The following is a 27,677-nucleotide window of genomic DNA, read 5'->3' on the forward strand; positions in this document are numbered from 1 at the left end:
CAGTGCTCTGCAGTATTGCACTGATATTGCAGTGATGTGGAAAGAAAGTGCTATCTACTTACCCTGGAGAAAGCAAGGCCCTGGCTGCCGATGGCTAGCCGGCGTGGCTGGAATTCAAACTGGCGTCCCTCGTGGTTACAGTGACCGCACCTAATTCCACTGGACCACTCTCTCTGGCCTAATGTACTGATTCTTAAGAACCTCTTGTACTGCAAGAGTAGCCAGAATGCTCCACCAGATCACAAATCAAATCTTTAGAGTCATGAAGAACAGACATGGTGGCCCTAACTGACTACCTCCAAGCTAGCTAGAGTCCAACAGCGGTATACAGATCCTTCCTAGCTAACATGTCCATGTGGGGCCTGTATGGGAACCGGTAGCTTTCCAGGTTGGCCCCACATATGAATGCCCACCAGGGTCAGTGATGGGACCAGAAGGGGTTTGGTTGACTCCCAATGACAACACCTAACCCAGGTTCCACCCAGAGCCCCACATGAGCATGTTGGCTGGGTTTGGGTTTGGGTCTCTCCCCCAAAGTCTCATTCTTTCTGTTTATACATCCAACAACAACAACGTTAAATACTTAATACAGGCATTCTATGGTTCCTTTAACCCTGGAGTTCAGCCTGCATCTCAAGAAATGTGCCTGCACAACCTACACCAGCATATCTTTTAACAGGACTCCACCTTTCACAGGAGGCACCAGCGAAGGCCATATTTACATCTATCCATGACGAGCTGGCATTCTGCCAGCTGTACAGCAGATGGTCCGGTGGTGGGTGTTCAGAGCAGCGAAGGAGCCAAGGTATTGCTCACCAGGTCTGGCTAAGGCCTCTCCATTCTCTGCCATAAAACCCTCTCCAGAGCGTAGAGGGAAGCCTTGGCCGTGCCGGCCTCCGCTGATGTGCAACACAGAGGAGTCCACCTACATCTCGGCCGAGAGCTATCGGCAGAACATTCTTGTCACGACCAAGCTCTAGCAGCTCTAACAGCTAGCCAGCTAGTTTGAGTCAAACACGTGGCCAGGCCTGTTGTTAACAAAGACCATGTGAGCAATCAGCACAACATTAAAACCACCAGCCCTAGATAGTGTAGGTTCCCCTCGTGTTGCCAAAACAGCTCTGACCCGTCGAGGTATGGACTCCACAAGACCTCTGAAGGTGTCCTGTGGTATCTGGCTCTAAGACATCAGCAGCAGACTCTTTAAGTCCTGTCCAGACGGGCTAGGGTTTGCATCAAAGAGCTTTCGGTCTTCCTTGAAGAGCACTTTTAGAAGGTACTGACCACTGCACACTGGTAACACCCCACAGGACCAGCCTGATGTTTTAGAGATGTGTACATTGTAGGTTTACCGTTACTGACTGAAGCATATCTGATGGGGAAATGGCCCCACCATAGGACTACCACTGATTAGACATTATTTGGGTGGTGCACTATTCTCAGTGTGGTAGAGTCATGGCACAGCAGCGTAGCCGGTATTTTTAAACATCTCGCCGCTGGTTTCAGAATAACCATAAATATCCAGCCAACAGTGGCCCTGTGGTTAGACACTGACCACTGATGAAGGGTTTAGAGGATGACTAACACAAACTGTGCACTGGAAAAGAATGAGCAAAGTGTCTACCACCTATGAGCATTGGCGTAACTAGGATCTTAAGACGTTGAGCGGCTCTGAAATACAAATAAACAAATGCATCTGATTGCTTACTTGCTATTGCTATGCTTTCCAGGCTCCCATCCTTGTGCTTCGGCAGAAATCGAGATTCGTCAGAGCAGGCTACGCCCGTCCAGTCTACAACTGTCCAGTTTTGGGGAGTCTGTGCCCACTGCAGCCTCAGCCTTCTGTTCTTGTCTGACAGAAGTAAAACCTGAAGTGGTCCTCTGCTTATGTAGCTCACCCACCTGAAGGTTTGACATGTTGTACAGTGTTATAATGCTTGTCATCTCGCTACAATTGCACCAGAAGGATGTATCTAAGATGTGAGATAAGGTCAGACGGTGGCAGCACCATGTTGTTAGGATTCTTTTCCCTATTGGGGACTGGGAATTTTGTTGTAATTGAAGGCTGGATGGGGAAAAATGCAGGTAGATGCTAAGCTAAAGTAAACTAAACTAAAGCTTGTGAGAAACGTCACTTATCAACAGGACAGTGATCTCAGGTACCCTCAGCTAACATGCCCATGTGGGGCCTGTGCGGCTAGCCCAACTGGGAAGCAGAAGGTTTTGTTTACGGGTTCCATGTTGGCCCACCACAGGCAAGACAACCAGGGACAGTGATGGGACCAGAAAGGGTTAAACAGTTAAACATGGGACCCATCTGGGTTGGGTGGTGCAAAGATGGGACCCATGGGAGATTGAGGTGGGCTGTAATGAAGGGGCCCATTTGAGTCAACACATGTACAAACCCACTCATGCTCCACCCATGTGAGCCCCACATGAGCATGTTGGCTAGGACAACAAGGAGCTCAGATCTCAAACCAATTGAGAATCTGTGGCACTATTTCAAAATTGTGGTGTACAAGTGTCAACCAACCTGCCTGTATGGGGTCTATAGGTCTTATAGGTCCTAAAACTCTCAGCAGTGCTTGTACCAGTGACACCAAAGTAATATCTGGTCAGAGGTGGTCCTATGGTGGTCTCTTACTACTGATTAATAGGCTAAGAGGGTTGCTGAAAATGTTTGCAAGCCTACAAAGTGCACAGATATGGTTTGTGTATCTGCTTAAATGGCGTTAATGACGTGAAAGTTGGAAATTGAGGATTATCAGTCAACAAGAATGATGAACACGTTGATAGTATTGCTGCAGTTGTGATTAAATTCGGGGAAAACAGGAATTCCTCTCATTATTATGTGATGCTGACAACAGAGAATTCATATGCAACCCAAGAGGACAAGGAGTCGAGGAGGAGTCGCAAATCAATAAATTTTTTTATGAGCTGAATCATACATAAGCGCTTTCTCCTGGTAGGCCGACAGCAAATGATCTTTAATCCTGCCCTCCCCAGAGGACATCTCAAATCCATAGTCAGCACTTCGTCCGGCCTGGCCATACACACGTCTCATATTTCAGCAAGGACGCTCAGATTGGGTGATTTTTAGCTCTTATTGAGAAAACTATTATTGAGAAAAGAAACTTTCCTGAGAGGGAATCACAATGGTTGTTGCTGTTCCATCGAGCCACAGGGACCGTGAATAACCAACTGGGCTGATCTCAGTTCAAGAGTGCCATCTACGGGCAAGAGCTGTGCACAAGAACTGGCTGAAGAACACAAGCAAGCACTGCAGCAAACACTAGCGAGGCAGCAAGTAGGTGAAGTAAAAAAAAAAAAAAAATCACCCCTAATTTTACCCACAGTCTTTCCATTTCGTATATATATAATAAACTGCAGGCCATTTCCCACGCAAGCCATCAGTGTAATTATGCGTGAGAAAAGACTGCTTGGGTGGAACGCTGCACTGCGCTGCATTGCTGCAAGTGTTTTGTCAAGTCATTTGCATTATTGATCCAAGTTTAATGACTCCAAAGTCAACCGTAAAGGTCAGAAAGGGCATGCTGGGTATAAAAGGCAACGTAGAAACTGGCCAGGAAAGAAAAGCAACATCGTTAATGTCCAGAATTTGCATAAGCTGCAATAACTATGACGCCCCCTTTTTCGTTTTAGGCCGGGGATTAGACCGGAGACTGAATGAAGCATCTTCGAGTGTCTGAGCTGGGAACGACGTCTTAGCCGAGTTGACAGTGAAACATTCCGATAATTGTGCAGAGACTGAATAAGCTCATAAAGAGGGCCGGCTCTGTCCTGGGATGCTTCTTAGACCCAGTGCAGGTGGTGGGAGACAGGAGGATGACCACCAAGCTGGCATCCATGCTGAAGAACAGCTCCCACCCCATGCATGAGACTCTGGCAGCACTGGGCAGCTCCTTTAGTGACAGGCTGCTTCACCCCACACGCTGCCGTCAGACTCCACAACCAGCACTGCTCCCAGCGGACCACATACACACACACACTTAAACTACACACACATGTTCAGGGAATGCCCCCCCATCCCAAATGTGCAATTAAGAGTCATTTGCAATTACCTGTAAATAATATTGTTATTGCTTTTTACTAATTATATTGTATTTTAAATAATATACTATTATTTATATTGTGTATATGGTGGTAATTTATCTACGATTTGCATCTCAGTGCTATCCCTTTTTTCTGCTGTGACACTGAGAATTTCCCCACTGTGGGACTAATAAAGGATTATCTTATCTTATCTTATCTTATCTCATCTTAATGATTTTATGAGACACAAATGGACAGAAGTGCTAATAAATGGTATAACACTACTGCTTTCACCACTGTTGATGTGCAGTGTGGTCATCTTGGATTTTGATCTCTGGATCGGTGAGGCTCTCACGGCTTTCCGAGTAGGAAATCTGACTTGTGGAGGCGTTACAGTTCACATTCCAGTTGATTACAAATCTGTGTTTGCCACCAAGACCTCTGATTTCATATGTTTGAGCAAATCTGAGGGAGAACTGAGCAGAGTTACTGAGAGTTTCTGATAAGCTAACGCTGAGTAAGCAATTGCTGGATTTGAGCTACGCTCACATATGGTTGCTAGTGGTTGTGCTGATTACTCTGACTTATAATTAAATAACCTAAAGTTCTCGCTGAAAAACGAGTGAAAAATGGAAAGACTACACTGCAGTAGCTAGTTAGCATAATTATCAAGCTAATCTGTTTAATTTAATAATCTGTTTGATTAATTTTAGCAAGACGACGGCTACCTTCACTTTGCTGCTGACGGCAAGCTACCTGACAACTACGACATTTTTTCAAATCTTTATTTTCGACCTGTTTTGCAGTCCCACTTCGCAAGATTTGTGCTCCTGCATTGTGACTTTTTCTCACAATAAACGCGGTAAGTTCTGTTCAGAGGGGGCTAACATGAAAACTGAAGGTTTTTTGCAATTTAAAAAGTCAGTGTTCACCAATGTTTCATCAGATTTCCACAATTCCACAATGTTTCACATTTATATTTAAGGCATTTAACAGAGTTCTTCGCCAGAGCAACTTACAAAAGTGCTTCACTGTTTACTCAAAAAAAATACCCTTCCAGAAGACCACTCTAAGCTTAGATATTACTAAATACAGAAGTCAGTCTGGAGACCTAGATACACAATGCTCAACATACACTGCACTTTGCCCAAATACTCTTCTCTTCACCTGAGTACTCTTGGAGGAGGAGGGTCTTCAGTCTGCATTTGAAAGTCCATGTTCACCAACGTTTCATCAGATTTTCACAATTTTCCCCTCACCTTAGCCTCTTTAGCGTTGAGGCTAAAACAGTAGAAGCCTTGTTAGCCATGTTAGCAAGATTCTTCAACGCAAAATTACAAAATCAAGGGCTAAGGGGAATTCTTTTCATAAATGTGAAGTGCTGTGTGTTCAAGACAAAACCGTGACGACATCTAGTAGTATCGCAAGCACAGCATTATTCATGGAGCCTCTGAATATGGACCATGATCATATCTGACAAGCTCACTCACATTGCCTACTAATACTGACTGGGATTAAGGAATATTTCCAAAAGTCCTGAACACCTCCCATCTGCCACTGTTTCTGACCTGCGAATAATGCGCAGCTTTGGTGCTATTTGGCACCTTGAAGGCGTTCCAAGATTTCCTGGTTTCCTGTGTTTTCATGTAAGCAGTGTTCTAATGACTGCTGTCCAGCAGTTTGTGGAGAACAGATTTCTTTACACCGCTCTGGGCCCAGGCCTGTGCACACCAGCCGCAGCGGATCCCATTTGAGAGCTCAATCGATATCCTTAATGGGCTGAGGTTAATTACGAGAAATTAGTCATGGTGGTTTCATGCATACATTAGAGCACTGACTGTCCCCATGATCAGTAATAAAAAAAAAAAAAAAAAAGAAGGAATAGGTAATACTGAAAAAATACTACTTTGCCTTAATGGCCGCACCAATTTTTGTCAGGTAAGAATTACAGCAAGAAGCAACTGTGGGCGGCCATGCCTTCTATGACGTATTCCCATTACTGCCCAGACGATTTTGGAAATGGAGCGCCCCATCCATCTGGCACCCACTTTCAGGCCTCACTCGAACTCTAACTCACCTCACAGCGTATACAAGTGTGAACGTTCCTGTTCATGTTCACATTTACATTTAAGGCATTTAGCAGACGCTCTTTGCCAGAGCGACTTACAAAAGTGCTTCACTGATTACTAAGAAAATATCCTCAGCTAGTTTGTATAGACTAGGATCCAAAAGATCCCTCTAAGCTTAGATACTACTTAATACAGAAGTCAGTCTGGAGACCTAGATACACAATGCTCAACATACACTGCACTTTGCCCAAGTACTCTTCTCTTCACCTGAGGACTCTTGGAAGAGGCGGGTCTTCAGTCTGCGCTTAAGGACAGCGAGTGACTCCGATGTTCGGATACCCAGGGGGAGTTCGTTACATCACTTCAGTGCAGGACAGAAGATGCTTGTCTTCCGTGGATCGTAAAGGATGGCGTGTCGAGCCGAGCCGTACTCAAAGTGGTACAGATCTGCTTTTTACCATCGCCATCAAGTATGGAGGTTCCCAAGTCATCTCCTGAGGAAAGCTGCTACACAATCAGTCTACATAGTAATACCCCATGACTTTTTCAGTTTTCAGAAAAGTACTCAATATAGTAATCCATTGGATAACATGACAATCAGTATCAGGATATTTATTTTTAATGCATGTCTCCAAGCACTGGATGTCAGGGACTAATTTTTTGTCCAGTGAGCTCATATGATCCACATCTATCAGCAAAATTGTTCTTCATAATAAGTAAAGCAAGAACTGCAAGATCTTATAAGTTCTTGACACCTGATTCTGCCTTCTGATGCAGTCCTGCAGAGGAAAAACAAGATGTCGTGGAATGAGAGCTGTGGTCTACCCTCTGTTGAGAATTTGTAATTGTGGCGCCCGACACATTGCAATGTAAAAAAGAAAAAGAACCTTCTCGCCTCAGTCTTTGCGAAATGACAGACTGCCACAGTGGGAAGGCCTGGCATTCCCATCTCCTCCAGCTTCCATTTGGAGCTTGGAGTTTTCTCCAGGACTCCCAGCAACCGGCAACGGGAAACCAAAATGATGCCATAAAGTTTTTAAGAGATAACCAAATCGCACTGCCATCCCCCATAAAAATTTGCGTCTGCCAAGATAAACACAAAAAACATCCAGCTGGGACGGCCTTTGCCCCTCAACACCCCCCCCCCCCCCCCCCCCCCCCCCGGCAGCGTCACAAGAGCCTACGTTTCGCCCAGTTTCTCATTAAGACACGTCAGGCTTATCTGCTGTGTAATTAGTGACTCACGCTTGTCCAGCGCCTGCTTAATGGTGTTCAACGTTTTGACCCCGAGTACAAAGTTCTATTCTGAGCGTGACATTTCCCCCTTCAAATAATCTCCGGGCCCTGAATTTTTGGGTCAATAAAAGCGGTCTGGCTGGAGCCAGACGTGGGGCCAGACAGTTTTATTGCGTTCTGTTATTATACAAGCAGGCCGAAATGAAAGTGCGCTGTCACGGCTCCCGGCCTGCCATCCCCCCCAGCACTGGAGCGACACGAATGCACGGGCCCTCCAGGTAGCGCTGCCGGTGGTGGATTTAATAACGTGGCCGACCGTCCAGACATTGCCGCTGCTGGGGGAGAATACACAGAGCTGCCGTAGAGCCTTTGTTCTGAAGGCCCCAGAGCAGCCACTTGCAGACAGAGCTGACTGAGAGCACTATATAAGCGTGTGATTTACAGTAGGTGGGGTTACAGCCGAGGGCTAAGGGGCTTTGGTCCTGTTTCAATGATTTAAGCCTTGACTTTGTCCGAAAATGAAGTGCTGCCTCATGGGGGCCCCTGCGAACAGTTTTCAAGGCTGAAGCAACTGTGGCATGCATGATGATCAACAAAGGGGATGTTACGACATTTTGAGGCACAGACTGACATTTAGAGACCATTCATTTACTTTTAGTGGCAGCTCTAAGTCTACATTTCGGATTCATTTTCGATTTGTTGTGAAGTGAAGGAATAAAAGTGTTTATCGGATTGAAGGTATAATAGAATATCCTCTCTTCCACCAAACAACAGCAGTATTAATTGAAATCGTAGAATATGTGCTAATTGTATAAAAAAGGCATTTCCAAACATATGTGCATAGTAGGGTAAAATAAATAAAATTTTTTTTACGTTACTGCATTTATTGAGTTTTTTACATTGTTCTTTGTTGGAAAAAATATATATTCCCTTGGTTGTAGCGTAAAAATCCCAGATTTACAACCCTTATATTTACCTCGGAATGAAACCCTATTTTTTTTTGCCGTCTGTTTACGTATAAAGTCCCAACAAAATGAGCCAATCAGCTTGTTGGTCCCGCCTTCGAAGAAAACCCCCAAACCCTCCCCTTTGATGTGAGATCTGCGTTTTTTGGGCATTATTAAGCCAAACACTACTAACTATTTATGAGGTTTATGACAGATTTAATCGAGTATGTTGGTCTCTCCTCATTCATAGAGATTCAAGCCTGGCTGGCCCCCATGGCTGGAAATAACTGCCCGGCCGCGTTGGTTTATGGTGTCGTGACACATCCCTTCCCCCCCGACTGTTCCATTGGTTAAAACCGTGTACGTGATTACTTGTGTAAGGGGTCAGTGTCTGCCGCCACCTACCAGCAGAGGGCGACAGCGGCGAGGCATGGTTACCCAAGGGAACTCCAATCCCCAGAGATCCAAGGGGTAATCAGTACAAACCAGATGCACCTGGTGGGCACAGCATTTAAGGATGTGACAAACGGCACTTCTCTGTCGCACCTTTGTAGAGGGGTGACCGGTACGGTACACAGAAGTGGGGAGAGGAAGAAAGAAAAAAAAAAAAAAAAAAAAAGGAAGTTAAAAAAAGGACTTTAAAGAGGAAAAAAGTAGAAAAGTAAGAGTTGTGAGAGAGAAGAGCTGAAGAGTTCACAGCTCAAGACTCAATCAGCGCAATAGTAAAAAGAGTCAGTAGGCTAATGTTATAGTGAGGGAAGCCTTGATCCTCCGTTCCTTTGTTTAAAGAGCTGCATCCACCAGCTCCCTCTTCAGAGAGAGGGGCATTTATTTGATTTCCTTTAGTTGTTTTACAACTAACTGTCCTTAGTCTGAGCTACGCCATCTTGGCATCTCCTTTGTTTGGGTTTCCCGCCTTTTTTATTTCATTGTTTTAAGGGTTGCAGCTCCACCAATTGCCTGTGCTTGCTGGTGGCGCAGTGGTGTGGTAAGGCATTGGACCTCCATTACCAGGGTTGTTGGTTCAAACCCAGCTGGGAGCAACTGTTCTCCAACAAGTACACAAAAGCACCCACAGTCACATTAACCACATCTGTTCATCACACATTAAGGCCTGACCTTACAGGCTTTCCTCTCTGCACTTGGGTCTGCTCCCTGACCGTCCCGTAACTTATACCAGATTTAAAATTATCGAAACATATTTACTGATCATTCTTAATGTTTTTATCTTGTTAAAGCGTCCCTGTTTAACTTTATTTATTAAATGTAAATCACATATTAGCAAGTTCAACTATATAATATTGCTGTTGCTACACTGGAATGTAAAGTTGATACCAACAGGTAAAGCTAGTTATAGTACACTTGCTATCTGCTATCAAGGTAACCTTGTACAAGATCAGTGGGGGCTGGCAACAACTCGGCTGGATAACCAGTAGCATGCTGGCTGCTGCAGGGTGTTGCACGGTGTTGTGAGGAAAAATAGTCCCCAAAGCAACCTTTTTGGATTTCTTTAGCATCATTAGCATTCTGTATAACACATAAGAAGGCATATATACATTCTCCAGTGGTTTTGAGTAGTAAACAAAATGGCATTTGCATTGAACACATCATGACCCCTGGTTCCTCTCACCAAAGCTGGGTTGATGGGGTTTCTCTACAGTGAACCATTTTACACCAAACACACTGTGACTGACTTTGTTTCCATCTTAATAATCAAATTATGCAGAAAGCTTAAAAAAAAAAAAAAAAAAAAAAAAAAAAAAAAAAAACATTAAATAAATCAGGTTGACCTCAGCTAGTGTAATGAGCAATTTCAAGTTCAGCCCCAACCCTCCGCAACCACGTCACGCTCAAATAACAAACCCTTTGAAAGTTTTCCCATACTACGGTTCACCCAGGAGCAAGACCAAAGACCAAAGTACCATGGAGTTAATACTCAGGCAGTGCTGTGCCAACAGATAACGGTATTTCAAAGGGTGTAAGAAGACTTCCCTCCTGGTCGGACACTGATTGGGGATGTGAACTAGCAAGCTTTTAGCTACCGGGAACAAAACTTTTGCAAAGACAGGAAAGGCCTGATGTCGGAGGTGTTGATCATTTCCTCAGTTTTGTTGGAGTTCCTTCCTTTTTTTTTTCCCACAACCATTTAACTTCTGAACAACATCTGTAAAGTGTGAGGGACTGGGACCATTGTGAGAAATTTGCAGTCTTGCCAAGGCCAACCTTTTTCAGGACTGTGTATCTGACTCGGGTGTGTCCACTGCTGTGGTGTTTAAAAAGTAGTTGAACATCATAAAAATAATTGGTGATTGATTATGGAAAGGCAAGTGTGAGAACCCCATCTCCTCAACCTCCTCAACCCCTTAAACTCTACGTTTATTATTCAGTTATTAAAACTTCTATTTTCAATATGTTAAATCCATCAGGTACATCAACTGCATAAGAACACAAGCTGAAGTACCTCAATGCTGAGTTTCCAAAAACGAGGGACGACGATGATGATGATGATGATGATGATGAGTTTTTAATATAATATTTGAGAATAGAATCTGTAGCCCCAACAGTCTTTCAAAGCTTTCTGTTCAAATAACAGCACACCCATTTTTCCAGGAGAATCGCCCACTAGGTGACCACACTCAGGCTGGCCAGATGATGAGGTCATTGCTAGTGGACACCTACCCCTCCCTTGGAAACAAGATAATGACTGGACATGACTGGACCCTCTCCCTCTGTTCTAGACTGCTCCAAAACTGCTAGCGAGAACCTTCACGCTTTCACATGGGAAGTCCTACTGATACAAATGTAGTGGACGTAAACAAACCAGCTTCCCATTCCTCACATTAGCCTTCAGGTTGGTATCCGACTGCTTTGACCCGGGGCGCCTGGCGGTGCCGTGACTGGGTCAGTCTATTCCCTTTCCTCCGGCCCAGCGGGGAGGAACAGGCTCTAACTCCTGACCGTCACCGCGGGAGTGCAGCACAGGCCAGTGCTAAGTCCCTGTAATTAGGACTTCATGCTGCCTGCCTTTAATAGCTTTAAAAGGCTGGCTGCTCCCCTCCAGTTCAATCGTATGTAATTTATTAGCTTTGGCACCAGCGCTGGTCGGCCTCATCTCCCTCTCAGCCTTTGTGTAACAGTTTAACAGTAGTGAAAAGCGTTTACAGCGATCAGTGCTCTCGTCAACGGGCATTTAATGAGCACACCCTACGTGCTAATTCATCAGAGTACATTATGGTAGCTTGTGAAAACTGGCCCAAATGTGAGTCCTCATGTAAAGGATATCATGAAACCCTCAGTACGAAATTAGGATGGGAAAAGTTCTACGTTATTGGAAACATTAGCAGGTACGGGCATAGGCATAACTAAATAGCTAAACACTGTATTAGCAGTCCTCTTTGGAGTCATGGATTGGAGCCAGAGGATCACATAAGCAACTCAATTAGAGATGATTTAGCGACGGCACGCGACCGAGAAAAGTGTGGTGATTTAAGCACAAGGTTTGCGCTATGCTAAACGGTAGCTATGAGCATCTTGTGTTTTGTTATGTACGTTAGCCTTGTGGCTCCAGTGCAAAACTAAAAGAAACCAACTTCAGATTTCAAACTGGATTTAGCGTATGATGTGAAAGTGTTCAATGGCTTCCTTGCAAAGCCACCTCACAGACATACGCGATGTGATGCCTGAAACATTGATTTCTGATCGTTTTAAGATGTGTGAGTGTTAGGAGTTCTGGTAGGGGGTTGTGGGACAAAAGAACCTGAAAGAAACGTACCTGGCTAAATCCCTCAAATCATTTTAAATGAAACATTAAAAATTCGTAAGGACTACCGCTTTAAATTATGTTGAAAATGTGAAAAAATGATGGTACACACACAGTCCGGTTCAAGTCATTCATCATAGCTTTCATTTACAGAGTGATCTTCAGCCCCTTCTGCTTCGCCCAAGTGCTCCTTCTGCCCACCTGTTTGCCCCCCATGGCCGCAAGCAGGTGGGACAAACTCATAAAAGTCCTTACAACAACACCACCACTACAGCCACTGAAAAAACACAACACAACACTGGCTGCAGACCCCCAGGCAGACAAAACAAAATACGCTCAGCACATGGTCCCAAACATGCAGTCATCTGTGGAATTCCTGCTCCTCCAGTACTCTTCTCAAAGCCTGAGCGTGCTCCCCTCCCCATATATCTTTTCCCATGGGTGAGCATGGTATCGTTTGAATAGGATTTACATTCACTCAGGATTATGCCAACTCAACTTTGACTCGGGGTTGACATCAATGTTAAGGTAAAATGCTGCCCACCCATTGTGTTCACAGGCCTCATGTCATGATACCAATTAGGGCCCTGGTCATGAGAGAGGCTTAAAACCATGCATGCTTTCTTGGTGCCAAAAACGTCAGCTATCTGAAAGTTGGTTCAGGAAACCTGGAACTGGCTCTTGCTTAATGAAGAAATTCATCCTCAGAGGGCCGCTGGACTAGCCGGACTATCAAGGGGGAGATTCAACTTTCATTCAATGTGGTTATGTTGCTGCATAATGCAGTTTTCCAGATGCAAGCAAAGTCAAGCAAAGTCAGTGGTATAATGCAAAAGGTTCAGTCCTACAGGAACTTACGCAGTCAGAGACATTTCCAGTTGAGGTGATTGGAACCAGATGGCTTTAAAAGCTACCTCACAAAGTTATTCCACAAAATGGTTACAAATGCATTGCATCATGCCTGAGACGCTGGTTTACGATAGTTTTAACGGGAGCGTTTGGCTTTAGCTGCACAATTTAACCTCGAAGGTCTTCAGCTTCACCTTCTGCTTGTACCTCTTGAGGTAGTCCATTGTGGATTTTTGAGGTGTGTTCAGGATCATTTGGCTCTTTTTTTTTGCTGATATTTAATTGAATCCATTCTCTTATCTACCACTTCCTCGTTCCTCATTCCTCTGGCTGCAAACCAAACCCAAAGCAAGATCAATCCAGCCCTGTGCATGACAACTGGAGAGCTGGTCTTTCTTAAAACTCCGAACAGATTTCTCTCCGAACATCTGTGCTCATTGAGGCCACACGTATTTTGACTTCATTAGTATGCAAGACTTGTTTTCTAAATGCATTAAGGCTTGTTTAGATGTTCCTTTTGTTGTGAGGACAAAGAAGGGGTTTTCTTCTGGTGACTTTTCCATATTTGTGCAGGTGTTGCTGCACAGTAGAACAGCGCGCCACCCCTCCAGAGTTTCTGGAGGTCTTTTGTAGTCACAGAGGAGTTTGCCCTACCAGCAAGCCTTTTATAGACTTTTTCTGTATTGTGGGCATCAGTTATTTGAATTTTCAGAGTGCTGGCCAGCTGCTTAGAGGAGTCCATGGAGGCTGCTGATTTGTTGAGTATTTATAAAGCTTTGACATTTGCATAACCAGGCCTTTTCTACTGTTGTAACGATGAACAAGCCTAGATCTAACAAGCTTATTAAGGTCAAAGAGCTTGGTAGAAGTTCACTGGAACTTCACTGTTCCAAAAACAATAAAAGAATAAAAACAAAACACTTTTGTATAAAATGTCATCTTTTATCTTTTACACTTTGTGAAGATCAGTTCATCAACTATTCAGAATAGCTGAATTTTACAACCACCAACTCCAATTTACTGCACATGCTCCAGTAAAAATAAATAATTGAGGCATGAGGGAAAAAAATATCACAATTTCACATGTAATTTCTCATGCATGTGTAAAAGGTAAATTAATATTATAAAAGCAATATTATTATTATTAATAATAATAATAATAATAATAATGAACATTATTAAGTCATATTTTTTATTAGTTATGCTATGATTAGGCAAGCAGCTGTGCCCCTGTACAACAAATAGTCTAGAAACACCCCCTGGATTCACTGGTGGTTTTTCATAGTCAGTTTGCATAGTTGGAGACATTGTTCCACCCTGGTTTCCATTTCAGACCACTCTGAACAACTCTGCCCGACCCTGAATTGAATCAGTGGCATTCTAACTGAAGTTGTCAGAACGTCCGGCCAAAAGTTTAATCTCGTTCAGCCAAACGCTCCACTTGTTTTACTTGCTCAAATAACAAATGGCCCAGGGAGAAGCTTCTACAATAAAAGCAGGCCACAATGAGGCACGGCGGTGAGACCCTTCCATTGTCTTTGCTCTCACTCCCAGAGGAGTTCAAAGCACAATGAAACTGTTGTCGCTTTGGCCCTTCTCTGAGGACTATGCGCAAATAAAATCTCCCGGTAGGAAAACAATCAGCCACCTCTCCTCTGAAGCACCCTGCCCCATCTCAGGCCCGTTTCTGAAGGTCCATCTGGCCCCTCTGTAGCCTGTACGGTGCAGAGAAGAAGTCAGAGAAGTCCAAGATCACCCTCCATTTGATTTCCAGTCAAAACAGCCATTACACCACTGATCAGGAGAGATACAGTGAGGTCCAACGTCTGAGACCACTACAGCTTATATATAAGATAATCCACTTTGCATGGAAAAGAGGCAAGTCAAAGAAAAATGAGAGAGACTGAGAAGAAAACGGGAGTTTCCAAAACTGGAGCTCACAAACTGATTAAAAGACAAAGGAAATGGGACCCCCAACGGCCATGCAAGATCTGGTAGACCACCAACATTGTGCGCATCAGATAAACAGCAATTAAAGCTTTCATCTTTGAGCGAGGAGAAGCCTCACTCTCGCTTCAGATCTGAACGCATCCGCACGTGTTTCCGTCCACCCTCCTACTGTGAGAAGACCACTTACCCACGTTTACACCCCGCAGCCTGAGAATCCGTTAATCTGCCAAAAGGGGGGCTCTGACAGTACGGTGTCCACTGTGGCGCGGAATTCTACATCCTACAAAACGTTTAATATCACTTTTAAAAGAGTGTGTGTGTGTGTGTGTGTGTGTGTGTGTTGCAACATGACCGGGTAACCAATGCGCTCCTAGGAAAGCAGACGCCATTGCCAGCAGGCCGTCTACCCACCCAGAGAGAGCAAGGCTGCTTGTGCTCTCCCAGGCTCCGGCCGCTGATGGCAGGTGGCATGACCCCCGTGGCCTGTTTTCTGATTGGTTTATGCTCATTTGCATAACGCTGGGCGGGGCTTAACTTGATCACATTGCTCTATTCGCCCACTTCACGTCACTCACAGCCGCTGACTCTCATTAAAACTAAAAAATGCTGGTGTTCCCGGAACACTGCGGAGTCCAGACCTCAGCATCATGAATGGTTTTCAGTAATTGCTTTGCTAAGGGCTTTTCTGACTGGGAATTCAATCAATTACGTGTGGTTTCACAGTACTGTGTATCTTTATGCTCTGTTTAGGTGAGCTCTGCCACAGTGAGCTCTGCCCCATGAAGTGACCTGAGGTGAGGGTGGCAACTGTGGCAATTATTCTTATTTTTTTATATTTTGCAGCCAGCAAAAGTGAATGCAGACCCGTAAACTTTTTTTGTAATTGCGCAGTGTTCTAAACACAGGTGCTCCGTCCACAGGGGCCGCCTCTAAACACTGAGCAGGCTGCAGGACTTGTTGGGTAAATACTAGAGCCCGCCCGCCTGCTGGGAGAGGGACCGATGATACTACATTCCCGTGCTCGTCAGTGACTCTGCCCTCGTTCCGCGGCGAGAGGCCAGCCAAGTCTCTATGGAGACAGTGCTTTTCTGCTGATGTAAGAGGAGCCTCTTCTAACTGCGCCCTCCGCCCTGCCCCCCTCGCTCTCCAAACACACTCCCACGGTCAGACCTGTGGCACTGACCCAAGCGGTAATCTGGCGAAAGGGCTCCTTTTCCACACAGCAAGTAGAGACCATGCAAGGTGCAAGATACAGGGGGCCCCGGAAGATCACGGGGGATCAGAGACCCTCTAATTAAACCTTTGCTTAATGTGCACTTTTCACATGACTTCAGGGGAAGAGTGGGGGGGTCAGTCCACAGGGCTTGTTTAGATGTTGCAGTGAAACGATCCCATGAACGGTTCTCGGCGAAGGTTTCCTTGGTCTTCAAGACCCTTAACTTGACCGCCGTTGTTGTTGTTGTTGTTGTTGTTGTTGTTAACTGTCATTGTCTAAACAACATTTTGAGGGTCATTTTTAAGAGAAAATGCTTGGCTATCTGACAATTCACTGCCAAGATAGCAACGAACGCCTGACTGTTGACGTCTGCCTAGGTTGTTTCCAGTCAGTGGTGCACCTGTGTTTTCCTTTGCCAAGATACATAGCAACACACCAGAAATTTAATTGAACACCCCTCATTTCGAGACCACCTAGCCCATCAGCGTAGATCTATTCGCAAGCAGTGTTGCTATTTAAATGATGCCGGCGGAAGCCATGAAAATAGATGTGAGATAGGGCCCAGAGTATTTCTAAAGCTGTGCAATTTGCATCACCTGGCCTTTGCTCACGATGGCCGTGAACAAACCGTAGCCCAAACTATTTGTTTCAATGACAGCTGGCCCAAGACACACTCGAATTACGCAGCCGCTAGGGGCGCCCAAGAGCCCCAAGATATCATGATAAAAAAAATCTAATTGGATCAAACAATTGAATAATGAAACAAAATGGTCTAACAGAGGTAAAAGCAATTCTTTTATTAATTTATTTTCCTTGTTGGCACACTGCTGCACTGTTGGGCAAATGCAGATAATGCTAATGGAATAGCCTATTGAATGATGAAGCATCTGGTGCTGAGGTGGTGGTATATGGTGAAAATCTGCTTAGGACCCCATGAAGGCTTGGGCCGACCCTCATTCACACAAATGTTTCTACACTCTGAGCTCAACAGTAGCACCGCTGTGTTTACATCTCTAAGTAAAACTAACTTAGTAATACAGCACTAGGCTCTGTAATGAGAGCGAGAGAGCGCTAAGGGAGAAAGTTGGGGCCAAAGTTGGTAACATGATTAATTTCCATAAAAAAAAAAAAAGTTAATGCAGAGTTTTTTTTTTTTTTTTTTTTTTTTTTTTTTTAAATCTGATTGATTTTTGAAGATTTTATCTGGTTGAGCTTTTGAGATTGGCACAGTGCCAACTTCAGAGTGTTCAGCCGGGTTTAAATACAGCGTGTTGATTGAACATTTGTTACTTTTTTTTTTTGCTGTTGTTGAATAGGGAGCGACCATCTATATGGGGTACCACAGCCACCACTTGGCAACACCCTAGCAACCACCCAAAGAGACACCAAAGCAATCAACTGAAGTACCATTGCACTAGCAATAGCATGCATCCACCTGTAATGCTATAGCAACCACTTGGGCCTAGCAACTGCCTTGGAACCGCTTGGGACAATTTCCCCCAAAAGCTCAGCTGAGGCTACAGTGCCTACGTCCTCACCCCCCCCCCCCCCCCATTAAAAAAACCCGGGTGGCATTTAGGGTCACGGCTGCCTCGTTCTCTCCCTCAAACCCTCTTGCTGCATTTCGTTACTTCCAAATCCGTGAGCTCAAACAATTTGTCGGTTCTGCTGCGTCAGCCCTGGCCTTTGATGTGTGCTCCCCATTGCTTAGCTTGTGTTCATTAACCTACAGTAGTTTTGATCTTTTTTTTTCTTTTCTTGTCTAAGATGAACACGAACGTGAGGCTTGGGGTGGCCCACACTAATATTCCTATATTTAATCCAAGCAACTGCTGTAACCGATCAGGGGTTCTGATTTAGGGCCAGAGGAAACACAAACCGCACTCACACGCTTCCAAACGGAGTTTATTACGGAGCATGCCTGCAGCTGATTCAATGGGAAAACACAGTGCGCTGAGACAGATACAGTCTCACAGATCCATTCCCAGCAAGCCAAACCAAGCGCTCTGCACTGGTCGAAGGGTCTGAGGCGTTGGGAGGCGCAGCCGCAAGACACACTTGCTGACAGATTCGGTGGGAGAAAACAAACTGGCCTGAAAGCAAGCGACCGGCGATGGATTAGCTCAAAGAGAAGAAGCTCGAGTCCCCCCTTACCCCCCTACGCCCACCCCCAGCATTCTTAGGCTGCACAAACAGGCAAATGACTGATCATGCTGGGGTTGCCACTGTTGGACAATGGGACGACACAAGAGCTATCATGCTTTCCACAGTGCGCCATGGCCAGCAAAGTGGTGAAAGCACAGCAGTGGCTGAAAAACCTGCATACCTGCAGTCAACACTGTCTTTGTTAAGCCCGAGATGTGTGCAAGGTGCGTCGGATGGTTCTTTCAGTGATTCCATAGAAGATGCCAACTTCTTGTGGTTCCGCAAAGAACCATGTATGTAATAGAGATGTGTGTAAAGGCACTAGCACAGCTCTATCATAAAAAGGGTTCTTCATGGAACCAAAAGTGGTTCTTCTGTGGCATCGCTCATGGAGCCATTTGAAGCACCAAGAGACGGAAGTCATCTGAGTCACATTTAGGGCATTAGGCTGACGCGCTTATGCTTTGCCTCGGAAGTCATATGCCGGAGTTGGGAAAGACGCCATTGCGTTCCAGTTAGTTGGAGTATTGTGTCCAAGGTTAGCATTGTCCTAATACACTGTATAATATTTAGGGTTAGTGAGGCGCTCCTGATTTCGGAAATCCCACTTGTGGGGGGCATTCCAGTTATAATTTCCTACTTTAAAACCTCCGACATCCCAGTTCTAATGGAAGGCAGCATTAATGTGAGCAACTAACCTTTTTGAATCATGTTACAAAGGTAGGTGGATGTAGAGGAATACCAAGTTGGAGATCACCGTCCAAAGCCTCCGGTCGGAGGCAACTTGCCGTTGGCTCACCGTTGGCTTGGTTGCTATGTGCGCATTTCAGAAAGTCCTGACCTGAGAAAAAAAAAGGCACAGGTTTAAATAGTCTAGCGCATTTCCTGGTAGAGATCTTGCCGTTATGGGAATGTGACAACCGTCTATTGTTTCTACCCCGCACCCACTCTCTAAACAGGACAATCGGATCTCATCTGGTCGCACTTTAATGCGGGGACGCATTTTAATGACAAGTGGAAACAGAATCCGGTTAAAGCTGAATCAGATATCCGGATATGTATCAGATATCTATCCAGATACAAAATGGCAAGTTAATTTTCAGGTATAAATCCCAGTCTTCTATGGGGCAGACAGTGTTGTTACCCACTAGGCTATACTTACCAGTTCTGTGGGTCAAGACCCAGTCCTAATGAGACTACGTGAAGTGAAGTGAAGATGGAAGTCTGAGTCTGGAGTCAAGAATGGCTTCGAATCAGTCCATAAGTCCAAGTCTGAACGAGAGTGACAATGAGTCTAACTGAAATTGAGAGCAAGTCAAAGCCGAGTCCAAATGAAAGCAGCACAAAGTCCAGACTGAATCGAGACCAAATACTAATGCGAACAAAACTCTACTTGGTCTTTATCTTTACCAATTGCGACTGAATCAAATTTCTACTCACATTTCTACTAACTAAACTTGGTAAGACCAAAAGCTAAGACCAAGACACGTCCAAGTACAAGCAGAGTCAGGGCAAGTCTGAGGCCATAGAAAAATATCAAGACAGACAGAGCACATACTAATAAAGCCCTCCAAAAAACGCTTTCATAGGAATATCAAGCGCAATTTGGCTGCTAGAAACAGAAGTAGCAACCGTGTTGAAGCCTGAATTTTGTGCTTTTGGGTATTTTTACAGATAACAGTAAGTCATCCAGCAATTAAAAAAGTTCCTAATGAGGTCACCTGACCTCTCAGCACAGTTTGCAGTAGGTGTGTAATGGTTTAGACATTGGTTCCTCCATTAACAATTAGCTACATCAGCTTTAATAAACTATAGAAGCAAACCTGCCGGTCATTTTGGATACACTACAGCAAACCGTAAGGAAATGCATGTCCGAACTCTGAGCTGAACCGTTACTTATCTAGAACACAAGCTAGCGGGTGGCCCCATTTCACACAGAGATCACAGCACTTCAACCAACAAAAGCAGAAATCGTTCAAGACCTCACTTGCACAGCGCATCCTGATCCGGCCTGGCGGGGAGGGTGGGGGTTGAGTGTGTCAATACAGGGAAGAAAAGACGGCGTGTTGTAAAGCAGGGCAGTGCTGATGTGATCGATTTCCCCTTAGCGCTGAGGATCCATTCTCCCTCGCAGTGATGGAGTAGGTGCTGACTGGGGCCTAATGGAAGGTGATACAGGGTCAGGAAATGATGGGCACAGGTGCGAGAGGTGTGCGGCCATGGGGGCGGCTGACGATGGAACTGTCGATCAGCTGTGACGGGACACTTGACTGGGCAAAGAGTACGACAGGAACCAGACCTTAAATACATACAGCTTTTCTTGGTGGCCATGTAATGTCCTCACCTAACATGACTGGCCTGAATACCATTACTGGCCACTACATCAGATAACCCCCTAGGTCTAGATCTGCCCCTTCCAGGGCCATCAGTTCTGTATCTTGAGGCCTGGGGTCCAGCACAGTTTGAGTAACAAGCAAAGTATATAAAGAGAGCTCTGTGGAATCAATTGAATCAATTGAATCAGAAAATATTGAAAAAAGAATCAAATCTTTGCCTCAAAATTCAAAAGCTTGTCCAGACCGAAAATATGTGTCCCCAGCAATACACACTACGTGCACAACAGTTGGTCCTGGAGCACTGGAGTCCAGCACAGGCTGGTTATTTCTCTGTTTTAGCCCTTCATCAGTGGTCAGTGTCTGAGCACAGAAGCAGAACTGCTGTGGACCAGATTGTTTGTTTTGTTTGGGGTTGTGAATCACTCTTGCTCCAGCAGATTCAGTGTCATTGTCTGGCTGAGAACGCTCTACCAACCATTCACTTCTGATCCACAGTGGTATTATATTGATGAATGTGGTAAGCTCCCGGACACCTTGCGTGTTTTAGGTGGTGGTAACTTCAGGCTCCTGCAGATGGCGCTACACGAGGACGATGGGGCTATAAATACCTGTGGGGTGTGTGACGGGATTTACCGATTGAGAAGAGGTGGAACGGTGCAGTGAGGGTCTCCTTGGATGTGTGGAAAATGGGTCGTAAAGCAGATACAGTTAATGACTGGCTAAAAGAAGTGACTGCATTTGGGTGCGGTCAAAGGCCATAGTGTGAAGGAAGGAGCTGAATCTGCAGGTGTGTGGAAGCTTGCGGTTATACGAGTCTACCAGCAGTGGCAGAAATCCCAGTCTACAGGAAATTCAGAATAATGAGCAAAGCTGTAGGCAGGTTCATTTCCCCCGATAGCGGATAGTGTTTCTGTCCTCTGTGTCCTCTCAGCACTTTGTGGTCAGCCTTTCCTGGCAAGCCTAGCGTTAGCTTTTAGCCTTACTGTCGTATTCTCCTGAGGGCCTGCTGCCTTTCAAAGGGCTCAAAGGGCTTTCACTAGTGGGCTGGGCATATGGAGGGTAACCATATTTTGGGTAATTTGTCATGATTAGGATGTTGTGGCTGGGGGGCTTCAGGTACGCCTAAGTTATAGGTGGGGGTTAAACCTCTTTTTATAATCAGGACTAACATGGTCTTATTAGCCTACACAGCAAATCCTCTCCATTCATTTCAACTTGAGTGTCTCACAAGTAAAATTATAAAATTTTCAATATAAAACATTAAGAAATAATAGTTTTAAACATTTTTTTTACACTTTTGTTGTTCAGGTATTATTGGCTGTAGTGGGAACCAGTTTGACCGATGGCTGCATGTAGATTCAGGTACATGTAGATCAATAATGGTGATGAGAAGGCGGAGCTTAAACAGACGTGTTTAAAGCTTCTTGTACTAACAAACGCAAATGGAAATCAATGCAAAATCCCGGACATTTTTCCTAATCCTCCATTAAATATTGGGGTGGTGGCTCAGCGGTTAGAGCTCTGAGCTATTGATGACAGGGCTGTGGGTTCGATACCCAGGCTCGGCAAACCATCACACTGGCTTTTAACCCTGCATCAGTTGTTTGTGTGTGTGTGTGTGTGTGTGTGTGTGTGTGTGTGTGTTCACTGCACGGATGGGTTAAGGGTAGAGGCTAAATTCTGAAGTTCTTCTAAAGTCACAGACATGTTCACACACACGTTCGAAGAATACATATTTGTTTATTAGAAACAGAAGACATCTGAAATCAAAGCGAATCTGTCCCTCATTCTCAAAACGATATGTGAGACATCAGTCATTTGCATAACCCTACTATGTACAAAATAATCAGAACTAACAGAACTCTCGAGAACTAGTGTCAAAGCAAAACAGAACGGACGAACAGGAAAACAAGGCTTCACATCCTCTGAGCGAGTTCTTATGACTTCATAGAAAAATATGATTTATTCCAACGCCGCGCAAAATCCCCGCCAACCTATTTACAAACAAGAATATTTACTACGACTGGCTGCTGACCTAGTAGTGCACAGTACTACTGTACAGAATATCCAGTGAGACCTCAACAAGCAAACTACAGCAGACCAACCAACCAAAACAGCCATCATACACCGAACACAGCTACTCAAGGCACTAATTCAGGTAATACCTTTTTTGTTCCAGGATGAGAACAGAGATATACACACACATAAATAACAGTTTAAATTAAGTAGAAACATTTCTGTGAAAGAAAATGAGTCGAACCCCAGCCTTTCGTGCCGTGTTCCTAATTTATACAGATGTGAAACAAAAAAAAGGAAAAAAAAAGAAAAGGTAAACATGATTTTTAGTTCATCAGCCTAGATGTGCTTGAAATCTGAACTGTGCTAGGCTAACATTGCTAACAAACACTGAACATAGGCGGTCACCAAGCTCATTTCCATAAATACAGGCCCAGAAGCGCCCCAGAAGCGCCCCTTCGTAGCTCCCCCTAGCGCTAGCAACGCTCTAGGACGGACACGAAGAAGGTAAGGATGCTCTTTTTCATGGGGAAAGTGCCAGGTTCCCAGCTCCACAGTACCAGCTAACATGCGCTATTGCTTTAGAGCCATGAGGGGAGAGAGAGAGCGCCATCTACCCACCTGGAGAAAGCACTGCCAATAGCACTTTCTCTTATTCCAGCTGATGGCTAAGCAACATGGCCTGGGATTCAAAATCAGGAGGCTCAAGCCATAGTGGAAGAGCATTAGGCCGCTGAGCCTAAACCCAAGCCCCTAGTCTTTTTCTGAGCAGTTGCACCACCTGGAGTAACTGGAACCACAGTTTGAAAGTGGTCCACTTTGAAGGCCAAACCATATTACCACTTTAAGCAGGGTGTCGGATCTCAGATTTACTAATATCAGATTGGTGACTGCTCAAAGCCAGTGTCTGCTAGAATGTTCCCATTGCAAAAGAAGCACACGCCGGATATCTAATGCGTCTTGACTGATCGACAGCATCTGGGGCAAGAGATGAATCCTCTTCATTTGATTCCTTTAAGTCAAGCCTTCATACGGAAGACAAACGGACCTCTCTGGAGTGCTTTCTCAAATTAGAAGGCTGCAGACCCGAATCTGAGGACTCAGAAAACAGTTAAACGCTCTCCCTGCTTCAGAACAGATGTCCTGCCTATATTTATTACTCTGATATGAAAATACAGGGATAAATAAAGTGTGCACTTGTGAACAGCTGTCTGGCCCATGCTTGAGGTGGAGCTAGAATAGAGCTTAATTTGAAAGCAACGGTTCAAGCGGGGGGTGGATTGAGGGGGAGGGCGAGACGTAATTAAAAAGCTGGAGCTTTGAGGTGAGGCCTAACTTTGAGACGCAGCCTGGGCAGCACATGCGGCGGCAGATGTGTGCGTAAGAAGTGGCGTGTTCTGGGAAGCTCTGCAAATGGGAGGAGTGGAAGAATGGGAGGGGGATGGTGAAGAAATAGAAATCCAAATGAAATGGAGTGACGAGTTGCAAACGCCACAAGCGTCAGTAGGACTTGTGCTGCCACTCATGGTCTTTTTGATGTGCTGCTGCCAGGGTCCTCCTCCCTACTGCTGCTCTTCAGCAGTGTTTTACTGCTGCTTATGGAAGGACTTGGACTGTCTGCTTCAGTCGATTTTAATGGCCATTTTATAGGAACATCTTTGAATATCTTTGAATATCTTTTGAATATCGAATATCGTAATGCTGACCGCCCTAATTATTTGGCTACCAGTAAATCTAACATTTGATTAGACTGGTGATGCCACAGCCATCCAGGGTCAGGAGTCTGACGAAGCACCTCAGGGAGGATCTGAGGGAGCCTTGCTTTTCATTACTCAGTGCAATGCTAGCTGACATTAGCTGATGTGTTAAAAAAAAAAAACCATCAATTAGCCCGCCTCCCTTTGTAGCTCCCCCTAGCTCTAGCAATGCTCCAACAGTGGCGTCCAACATTTTTGCTTTAAGAGCAATGAAGGGTTCTCTCGAACTGGGACAATTTTAAAGGCACCTGTAGCGAGAGTGCAGCAGTAAAAACAAAGGATCGGACAGAGTGGGCCTCAAATACTGTAGTAGGGATCAGGACATCCCTACTAAAGTACAGAGAGAGCACAGCCGCAAACGCATCCCGTCCATCGCTCAGAGGGACGCTAGCTGATGCTGATCCAGAGGATGCACATGCTAGTGTTCACCCTTCCAGAAGTGGTAGCATCATGTGATTTGATGGAGTCCTAGCCTGTCCTAGGACTGATAAACTATGAGAAAACTGTATTCTGCCTGTATTGGCGGCCACTGTCTCATATTAATAGGCACCTCTAACAGCGGTACAGCGGTAAAAACAAAGGATCGCAAGTAGACTGGGCTTTGAATGGACGTCCCTACTACAATGAACCAGAGCACTGTCTGATAGTCTGATAGGCTACAGACTATGGCTCGGGTCCATTGTGGCTGAAATCGGGCAGCTGACTGTGCAGCAGAGGGGGTGGGCTTTTGTTTTCGTTTTTAGTTGTGATGTAAGCAGCCTTAAAAAAAGTGGTGGACCGTCGCCCTCCCAGTACTTTGAAAAATGGCCTCTTGGCCCCTTGGTTTCCGCAGCCATGGCTGTTAATGGCATAGGCGTACTTGAATAAGCACCCTACCCTAAATAGCAAAGTTGAACAAACCTCCAAAAGAAACTCCGAACAAATCAAAAACAGAAGCCCTTCCTCTTTCTCTTTTCAGTCCAGTGGAGCTAAAGACTTCAGCCTCGGGGCGAATTCTTCTTCTGAACTGAGGAGTCCTGCAACTCCCTGAAGAGTTAGCAATATTAAGAACACTGGTGAAATGACAGAGCAGTTGTAATTGTGAAATCAGACGAGCTGGTTACATTTCCACCGTGACATTTAAGGCAGCTCTCCCTTCTTAGGAAACACATTAAAGGGCTAAAGATGAACCAATGTGGCAAATCATGGGAGCGCGGAAAGAGCTGGGAATATGCTTCCACCTGGTTTGAAACTTGGAAGTCACGTGCAGTGTGGTGTCTGGCCGGGATATGTACACACTGAGTAGCTTAATTTTAGCAGGCTTGTTTTCATTGCTTCAGGCTACCCTATGATCAAGAACCACGTGAGCCTCTCCCTTTGCATTAACCATACAAAATAACACGGGCGTACACTGTGGATTAGTGATCAGCCGAAGACAGGCGTCCTCCAAGCTCAGAAATAATACAGCCTTTCCTTTTGCATGATATACAATTTAACTCCCCTCGCATTTACAAGTTTGGCATCGCTGTGTTCATCTTTTTTATTTATTTATTTAATTAATTAAATGATCATCTTCCAGCAGCGCTCCTCCGCTCTCTCTCTCTCTCTCTCTCTCCCTCTCCCCTCACTCACACGTACCATTCCCTACGAGAGATCACGGAGCCGTCCGTGTGAGAGACGTAGTCGCAGTCCGTGCCGTTATCGTAACAGCTGTCCTGCAGGTAGGGGGTGCCATTGTTCAGCGTGGGGCCGTGGACAGGTGGCCCACTGGGGTTCACGCTGTGGTGGCTGTGCTGGTCGGAATAGTAAGTGCACCCTCTCTGGAGGCTGTCACCCCAGCCGCCCTCGTCTTTGGTGTAATCTGGGTAGATGACGTCCCCCTCGGGTTTGGGCTTCAGGTCCTGGCTACCTTTGCCCGAGTCACCTCCGTACACGTCGTGCAGCTCGTGCGGCTGGAGCACGTCCAGCTGCGACTCCTTCTGCATGTCGGACGGACCCAGGTACTGCTTGGTGTAGTAGTCGCCGCGGAAGGTGCGCCGCTGCCGCAAGTAGCACAGCGCCCCCAGGCCCAGCAGCAGCGCCAGGAGCAGGATCCCGCCCACTGCCCCGCCCACCACGGTGCCCAGGGTGCTGTCTGACGGGGAAGCCAGTGTTGGGGAGGTGAACTGGGCGCGCCGCTGCGTGGGAGACGTGCCGGAGGAGCCCAGCGCGACTGCTGCGCTGGTGGTGGTGGGGATGGCCGTGGTGGGAGGCGGCTCTAGCGAGGAGAAGGGAGGAAGGAGCAGGACGGGTGGTGGTCAGGAGAGTGGAGAGAGATAAGAGAGAGGAGAGAATTAGACTAGATTAGACTGACTATCAATAATATTAATACATTATATACACCATCCCTTCTTAATGAATGAATTTGGCTATATTCAGTTGCACGCATTGCTGACACAGCTTGTTTAGACCCTGTAGAGAAGTACTGCCAATAGAATAGGACTTTCTGGAGCAGGTAAACATGAACCTGTTGGCACCATGCTGCCTAATGCCAGGCGTGGGCTAACTGGGTATAAAGCCCCCTAGCACTGAGCTGTGATAGATGATGCTCCATCCAATACTTTTGGGCTGAGTTGGGGATGCTCTTGTCGTTGAATGCAATCAAATCCTCACAGCAATGCTTCTCCAAAATCTAGCAGAAAGCCTTCCCTTCTTGGACAGTAGAGACAGTTACTCCAACAAAAGTTTTTTTTTTTATTATTATTTATTTATTTTTACTATCCGCTTTCAGAAGAAACAATTAACGAGCCGGTGTCTCAATACTTTTTATATAGTGTGTGTGTGTGTGTGTGTGTGTGTATATATGAGAACACACAAGTTTATAATAACACTTTTAGCCCACATTCGCATTCAACTTATAGTTTAAATGTTAATTTTTGACATAATTGGAATCTGCCAGTTGTCCCTTACATAGCATCATGATGATGAATGGACCAATAGGAACACTCCAAAGCCAGTTATGACGTGTGTATGGTTTAGACACACGTCTTTTATAGTAAGGGGGAGTTCCCCCTTATCAGTTTTCTTGTACTGAGGGAATGATTGTTATAGGATATAATCAGGATATGTGTTGCATCTACAATGTTTTGAAGTATGTAGGTATACACAGGTATTTGTATGTATATGATTTGCATGTGTGTGTGTGTGTGTGTGTGTGTATATATATATATATATATATATATATATATATATATATATATATATATATATATATATATATATGTGTACACATGTATAGAGAAACTGGATACGGATGTTGGTGACCTTTCTCCTTTAAATGATAGGGCCTTATGTCTATGGGGTAAGACAGGTGGGTGTACAGGGT

General features: G+C 45.2%; 2 protein-coding genes across 2 annotated transcripts in view; both read right to left on the minus strand.

Moving 5' to 3' along the window:
• Positions 1-13,138, minus strand: part of LOC140565110 (uncharacterized) — a 37,341-nt gene extending 24,203 nt beyond the window's left edge. Inside the window, exons 1-2 of the mRNA XM_072690921.1 lie at positions 13,088-13,138; positions 817-925 (exon numbers count right to left, since the gene is read on the minus strand). Coding sequence (XP_072547022.1) covers positions 817-925; positions 13,088-13,138 — 160 coding nt within the window. The remainder of the gene's footprint in view (positions 1-816; positions 926-13,087) is intronic.
• A 9,143-nt stretch (positions 13,139-22,281) lies between these two features.
• nectin3a (nectin cell adhesion molecule 3a) overlaps positions 22,282-27,677 on the minus strand; it is a 34,666-nt gene continuing 29,270 nt past the window's right edge. The window contains exon 6 of the mRNA XM_072691350.1: positions 22,282-26,570. Within this exon, the coding sequence (XP_072547451.1) occupies positions 25,942-26,570 (629 nt within the window). The 3' untranslated portion in view covers positions 22,282-25,941. The remainder of the gene's footprint in view (positions 26,571-27,677) is intronic.

The sequence above is a fragment of the Salminus brasiliensis genome, chromosome 11 (genome assembly GCF_030463535.1).
Source record: "Salminus brasiliensis chromosome 11, fSalBra1.hap2, whole genome shotgun sequence".
In the NCBI taxonomy this organism is placed as follows: Eukaryota; Metazoa; Chordata; class Actinopteri; order Characiformes; family Bryconidae; genus Salminus; species Salminus brasiliensis.